The 6,700-nt window shown below is 45.7% G+C and overlaps 5 protein-coding genes across 5 annotated transcripts; 2 read left to right on the top strand and 3 right to left on the bottom strand.

The window, feature by feature from the left end:
• The first annotated feature begins 86 nt into the window (after positions 1-86).
• VCUG_01615 (uncharacterized protein) lies at positions 87-645 on the top strand. Its single transcript, XM_008076442.1, has one exon. It carries the CDS (start codon positions 225-227, stop codon positions 546-548), a length of 324 nt encoding a protein of 107 aa, XP_008074633.1. The 5' UTR covers positions 87-224; the 3' UTR covers positions 549-645.
• VCUG_01614 (uncharacterized protein) lies at positions 466-1,246 on the bottom strand. The gene has a single exon (XM_008076441.1). The coding sequence runs from the start codon at positions 1,231-1,233 to the stop codon at positions 514-516; it is 720 nt and encodes a 239-aa protein (XP_008074632.1). The 5' UTR covers positions 1,234-1,246; the 3' UTR covers positions 466-513.
• Positions 1,247-1,863: 617 nt separating this feature from the next.
• VCUG_01613 (uncharacterized protein) lies at positions 1,864-4,491 on the bottom strand. Its single transcript, XM_008076440.1, has one exon. It carries the CDS (start codon positions 4,289-4,291, stop codon positions 2,228-2,230), a length of 2,064 nt encoding a protein of 687 aa, XP_008074631.1. The 5' UTR covers positions 4,292-4,491; the 3' UTR covers positions 1,864-2,227.
• A 302-nt stretch (positions 4,492-4,793) lies between these two features.
• VCUG_01612 (uncharacterized protein) lies at positions 4,794-6,693 on the top strand. The gene has a single exon (XM_008076439.1). It carries the CDS (start codon positions 4,879-4,881, stop codon positions 5,947-5,949), a length of 1,071 nt encoding a protein of 356 aa, XP_008074630.1. The 5' UTR covers positions 4,794-4,878; the 3' UTR covers positions 5,950-6,693.
• On the bottom strand, positions 5,900-6,241 carry VCUG_01611 (uncharacterized protein; the record flags this gene model as incomplete). The annotated part of the gene is made up of 1 exon (XM_008076438.1): positions 5,900-6,241. One exon carries the CDS (start codon positions 6,239-6,241, stop codon positions 5,900-5,902), a length of 342 nt encoding a protein of 113 aa, XP_008074629.1.
• Positions 6,694-6,700: the final 7 nt, after the last annotated feature.

Here is a 6,700-nt window from a genome sequence, read left to right as displayed (position 1 = left end):
AGCACCATCAGAAATTGCAAAATTAATTTATTCAATTTTGAGGGACTAAAATTGTTGCAGAGAGGTTTGCAGAATTGAGCACCATCAGAAATTGCAAAATTAATTTATTCGATTTTGAGGGACTAAAATTGTTGCAGAGAGGTTTGAAGAATTGAGCACTATCAGAAAAGCAGTGCAAAATGTTAATTATCCTTTAACCGCCACCAATTCTTTGCCAACGTTCTATGCCGGTGGTGCTACGCTCACACGGTGAATTTGCAGCACCTTCGAAAATGCGTATCGTTCGTGCTGCCACACGCTTCTGTGCCGTGCTGAGTTTCTATGGGTGGAGGGGTGGCATTGCACTGCTTTTCATGCCGAATTTGAACGCAGGTACGGATAACCGTCCTGGTAAGAAATGTAAACCGTGTTCATTGGCCCAGGGCCAGGTCATAAATAAACGCATCGCTGGTAAAAATAAAAAACTACCAATCACAAATTTTTTACCAATATTATTCACCACCACCCATCAACTCACACCGATCCGTACAAATTTAGATAATCCTTAACTATCAGCCGCCCATCATCACACCCCACACATCCATCCATCCTCCTCTCCACGCTTCTCCTAATCACGTACTGCCAATTTCCACGTATTCTTTTGCACGTTCTTTCACTCATCCCCATTCCTCGCAGGAACCACCTAAACTCGTCTTCGTTCCTAAGCTCGAACGCATTCTGTGCGTATGTCGATAGCACCACGGTATCGGTGTACCTTTTCAATGTGTTGAGCATGCACATGTTGGTAAATACGGGGATGTTGACATATATCCGCTTTTCACGTATTTTTTGTAGCTGTCCTTTATCAATTGAAATATTGCTTGGCAGTGTTATAAGGTCTGTGTGCGTGTCTATCGCAGCTGAAATATCCTCTTTCGTCCGTATTACCGTGTTTATCAGGTCATACGATCTATTCCTCAGCAAACTGGTGATTAACGTTTTGTTTGGACACACCGATACCATTCTGTACGGCAACGGTGCACTTTTATCGCTATCCGTGCCATGAATGCTGCCACCTGCTTCGGCGCTGCTATCATCTACGCATTCAGCATTGCGTTCGCCGTACGTTCTGCTCTTGGTTCTTTTTTCCTTTTCACTATTTTTGCCATCATCGTACTCCTCATTGAGAGCGTATCGCGTAACAAACGGCGGCAGTGTCTCCAAATCAAAGTTTCTGGAAAGAATGTCGAACATAAGGGGGGCAATTTGATCGGCATTGTGGTGTAATACCGATTCGGTGTTGAACACGGTTCTGTAAAATTAATTATTTAACCCCCACCAAAAAGGTGTGGCTGATTTTAGTTAAAAATATGTTCGTGTGGTAAAAATGGTTTGGGCGAATAAATACGCCTGTGTGTTGCACGAGGAGGTAGATAAACGTATTTTTGGCAAAGAAAGACGAGAACTGCGGCTTGAGATAGAACGAGGAAATGGTAATTTAGCAGAGAAGTGCTTTTTCACCAGAGATAGATTGAACACCAAGCACATGCTCATCAGGGTTGGAACCCATCTGTTTAAACGCTTTGTCACGTTTTTCATATAAAACGGGTACTAATCAGGTTAAAATTAATCTAAAGAAATGTGAAGTATGAACGGGGTGAGAAACAAGCAAAGGTTCTAAAACGCATCCCTATGTCCGTAATAACTGCCATTCAGCAGCAATCTGATACACCACACCTCTTAGTAGTACATTTGTTTCTTTTTGCTTGTTGTTCGATTTTTATTCTTTTTTCTCGCTTTCTGTGTTCCGCCCAGGTAATTTTGGTGCGCTCCGTGTGCTACAGCATCATGATCACGAGACCGGTCTTGTAAAGATTTATGGAGTTCCTCATAGAAGTGCAAAATTTAATTAAAAGCTTTCACCGTACAAGGTGGCACCACATCAGCAGAAAATGCCTGGCCAAAGCACACAAATATGCTTGTTCGTACCTTTCATACGCATCCTGTCGTAGAGGGCGATAACCGCAGCAGTACGGTACGCCGTGTTGCGGGGAGTAAACGAGGAGAAAGCGCTGATGCTGCGAACAAAACGGAAGAGAGCACCGTAACTTAAAACAAATTTATTCAGCACAGTTGGGTATTTGATCTCCTGTGTGCTTAGATCACAGTTACGTACCATTCCACACCCTAAGCGCACCATTCCACACCTCAAGCGCATCATTCTACACCCTAAGCGCACCATGGCAGATCACCGCTTACTCACCATAATTTTCAGCAAATTGTCCAAATCAATCTCAAAAATGCTGCACACCAACCCAATCCCGTAAAATTTCAATATCCTGGGATGCACCACCCCGAAATTACCAATAATAACATCGTCATCGCACAAAATACGCCCGCCCCTCTTCTCCAGGAACAGACTTTTCTCCTTCTTGACAAGGCGTGTGTGCACCTTGCACTTCGTGAGCACCTGATTGATGAGCGCGATCAGATCGGACAGACCGTCCGTTGTGCCGGCTACAGCACCCGCTATACGCCTGCAATTGATCACACCCGTGTCGCTCTCACCGTTGATATTGAACACTTCACCTACCTCAAATATACGTATAGGCGGCTTGTGATACGCGTTCTTCTTGATGAACTTGAGCAGCCCAGGTATTAACGAGGTGCGCATCACCTGATACTCCTTGCTCTTCGGATTGAGTAGCTCAACATTCCCTCCGTTCTCTCTTTCAAGCGCAAGGCGAGACAAATTGATGTTGAGCAGGTTGCTGTCCTTGTCGAGCACCTCAATTTTGGCTTTGACCGGCCTGCTCTTGAGCAGAGGTGACACCGTTTCACCTGCATCGTGCTGTTCTTCGCTCTCCTCATCAATTCCCTCTCCGCCACCGATCTGTCCTACCATTTCATCTCCCTCACACGTGCTAGGACAATCGCCCCTTCTCCTCACGATGTTGTTCTCCTCTCTGCTCAGCAAGCACAGACTCACAACCTCGTTGAACCCTGCAAAAGCGCATTCTGCCCTGATCTTGTCACTTAAAACATTTGCTATCAGCTCCTTACCTATGCAGAAGAACGGCACGTTCAGCCTATCAAAGTTATTTATGTTGTAGCTCACCGCTATGTCCTCAACCAGATCAGCGCTGTGCATAACATCACACCGTGCAGGATGCACAACCACCTTTATGTCAACCTCTTCGAGCGATACCTGATGCATCATCCTCTCCAAATGATGTTTTATCATTTCTTTTGTAAGATTCAGCCTCAGCTCCTTGTTCACCTGCTCCTTCGTGAGCACATACGTCTTTTTGTCCATCAATGGCGTGATAAGCGTGCTTGGCACGCTCTCCCTGCCGGCCACTTTCTCTCCGTCCTCTCCCTGGTCCTCCTCGTCATTGCACTTGTAAACGATGTGCACCTCTTCGATCCTTTCCCCACCGAAGTTGTGTATCAAATACCTCATCGTGTCATCAATCTTGGCCCTGTCATACCCGGTCATATCAATGAACACGTTTTTCGTTTCCCTGCTGATCTTAGTTTCATCCGAGTTAAGGACGGGCGGGTAAGAAATTATGACATCGTTGCTGTCCACGAAGTATGAGGTGGTCGTGCTCGGTGTGATGTACCTTGAAAGCACCCGGTTCTTCTTTATGGCCTTTTCAAGTGCCTCGATGGTTATCTTGGGAAAGATTGCGTTCCGCTCTGCAATCTCACCATTTTGGTCATATACGGGTGCAGCGGTGCAGTCGTGTTCATCGGACTCTTCCACACCCCCAGCCGCTCCTTCGTTTACTGCCTCACTGACCCCCCTGCCGTTCAAAGGCGTAATCCACAAATTCTTTTTCTCTCCCCGCCTATAATACACCGGAAACTTGATCTTGTCGTAGTCGTGCGTGCCCATCGCCATGCATCTCCTATTTCGTCCGATGTTCCTGTTCAGGCTGTCCTGGTAGTTAATATAACTGCGAAACTTCTCATCATCAAACTGTATGTTGCGCACCACCGCACAGCTAAGAACCGGTCTTTCAATGCTGTTCTCGACAATTACCTGGTGATCAGATGCGTTCACGACCGGCCAGTTCGGGCGATTGTTTGCCTCGTAGTATTGCATGGCGGTTATCATGCCCTCCAGGCACAGCAAATCGTAACGGTTCGCCGGAATGTCCAGTTTTAAATATTCGCTGCCATTTTCCACCACGGTTTCCTCCAGCTCAATGCCGTACGTGAAGAGCAAATCGTTCAGCGATGCTTCTGTGTACGTGTTTCTGAGGGAAGAGAGGAACAAATGCTTGTGAATCGTTATAGCGGGCATAGAAGGGGTGAGCAGAAAAAAATTTTTAAATGGCGTGATGAGGCACTGCGAAGGGGCATATTAAAAATTGTTGGGCAGTGCTGAGCAGCGATTTTTGGACATAATGTGGTAGAGGAATGGGTACTGAGCTGAATGGAAGAACAAGCTGTGGTTCTCATCGTAATTCTTACCCAAATCTGATGATCTTAGGTACTGAGGTGCTAAAATTTAGAAAGGGTTAAAATGTGAGGTTGTGGATAAAAACACAACCGGTAAAACAATTAATTTGAATGGGCAGGTGTAGTTCAATCACACATCCTTTTCAGAGAAATAAGAAATTAGGCCGTGTTGTTGGGAGCAACCAAATTTCAAAAATTTGTTCAATTTATTGCCCGTTGCTCCTCACATCACCACAATTAATCACCGATATACGAACATTGATCCTTCCATTCGTATTACTCCTGTGAAGGGCCCTTCCAAACCGGGTTGGTGCTACTCCTTGGTACGTTCGTGTCGCCAATAACAAATTCGCACCCCCCAATTCAATTTTACCACCTTATTCTTTTTTCTCCCATTCACTCATTTATTTTCTTTTCCCTGAACCCCTCATGTCAGAAGCATCCACCCAGTTCTGCGAGCTTCTCCTCACCTACACGAAAAAAAATAAAATTTTTGTTAACGTACTCATCCTCATCGCCGATTCGTTTCCGGACGAGCGTAAAGACATAGCGCACACGGTCATTTCACTTCTAACAACGGAGAATTGCGATTTGATGTGCGATTTTGTAGCAAGTCTTGTGGAAAAGAGTGAAGAATACAGGAAGTGCTTTTCGGAGTGCAGATATGACTGGGGACAACTTGGAAGAGAGGGTACGAGAGTGAGCGAGGCGTTGGAGGGCAAGGAGTTGGTCGTGCCGCCCGAGCTGTTCTTTTACGGGCTGAAGAGCAAGGAGGAGTATCTAAACAATAACTATGTGCTGGTTGAGTGCTATATCAAGGGAATAAGAGAAAAAATGGAGGTGAAAGGCAGGGAATATGAGGAAATAGGAAAAGATACGGGAAGTGACCACGGCGTCAAGAGAATGAAGGTGAGGGAAGGTGGTAAGGAGAGGATGGAAGACATGGGACGAGAGGGTAGCAGAGAATCTGTGGGTTATACGGGCAGAGACAGTTCAAGAAACAGAAATGGAGAGGGCGGTGCTGCGAACAGGGGCTATTCAACCGGGGGTTCGCGGGACGAGTACGCGAAGGATAGAACGAAGAGTAAAATGAGAGAGGAGAGACGGAACACCCATGAAGGCGATAAGTTCGCCGTTCTCTATCAGAGAATACAGTGCAGATTATGTGCCTTGCGATTTACAGACACTGAAGAGGGGAAGACGCATTATGGCACGCATTTGGAGGAACACAACAGAAGAAAAAGGGTGGAGCAGCAGAAGGACACGATAAGTAGAACGTATTTTCCGAATGAGGATAACTGGTTGTCCAAGAAAATAGAACTGCCACCCGCGAGACAGGAGGAACACAAGCTGTTTGTCAGTAAGAAATTGGTGATTTGCAATCTTTGTAACGAGAAAATGGATGTGGAATGGGACGATGATAACGATTCGTGGGTGGTTAGGGATGCCGTTAAGTTAGGGGATGGCAACGGCTACGTCCATAGAGAGTGCGCTTTCTAGGGGTACAAGGAGCGTGAGCATGTGTAAAAATGGGGGCTATGCTCAAGCAGTGCTGCCAAGTGCCTTTAATGTGACGGCTGCTTTTCTCGCTGAAGAAGAAATCGAATGAATTCGTGTTGAACGCTGTGTTTTTATGTGGTCTGAGTACGGCGCTCTTCACTTTGCCCGTTCTGCAGTCAAAAATTTGTTGTGCGAAGAGCAGGGATACCGCATTTACACCTAATCGTGGTGTGATCCTGTCACAGACAGGATCGCAACAAAGTGTGCTGCTGGATACAACGAGCAGAATCATAGTTTTGAGCACCAAGGGAGTACATTCTGGCAGGACTTGGTGCACACGGAAGGTATGCAGGAGAAAGGACACTCATCGTTGGTGATTGGAACGCTAGCTTTGAGGAGATGGCACGAGATGTGGTGGTAATAGCAGGCGCAACATTCTAATCGTGTTGTAATCATGGCGTGTGATGTATGTGCTATGTGGTTGATGTGATGAATATTTGGTATTTAAGACGATTTATCAATACCGATTTTGAGGGGAAAACGCTAAAATGGCTCGTTTTCACTGCGTTGGCTTTTGCTGAGATTTTTACCGTTGGAAAGACTGGAAATATCGTGGGAACTGAATATGCGTTGTTTTTAGAGAGGTGATGTGCTTTGCCACATCGAGAGCAAAGAAGAGCAAGGCGATGAGTAAATTTAGTTTGATGTACGAACCGTTTGTTTGTAATTTTAGCATTTTTTGTTGTAATCC

The sequence above is a fragment of the Vavraia culicis genome (assembly GCF_000192795.1).
Source record: "Vavraia culicis subsp. floridensis unplaced genomic scaffold supercont1.26, whole genome shotgun sequence".
Taxonomy (NCBI): Eukaryota; Fungi; Microsporidia; family Pleistophoridae; genus Vavraia; species Vavraia culicis.
This window is presented reverse-complemented; position numbering and strand designations above follow the sequence as displayed.

Coding starts and splice junctions, on each gene's coding strand:
- VCUG_01615 (XM_008076442.1), top strand. CDS start 225: ATGCCGGTGGTGCTACGCTCACACGGTGAATTTGCAGCACCTTCGAAA.
- VCUG_01614 (XM_008076441.1), bottom strand. CDS start 1,233: ATGTTCGACATTCTTTCCAGAAACTTTGATTTGGAGACACTGCCGCCG.
- VCUG_01613 (XM_008076440.1), bottom strand. CDS start 4,291: ATGCCCGCTATAACGATTCACAAGCATTTGTTCCTCTCTTCCCTCAGA.
- VCUG_01612 (XM_008076439.1), top strand. CDS start 4,879: ATGTCAGAAGCATCCACCCAGTTCTGCGAGCTTCTCCTCACCTACACG.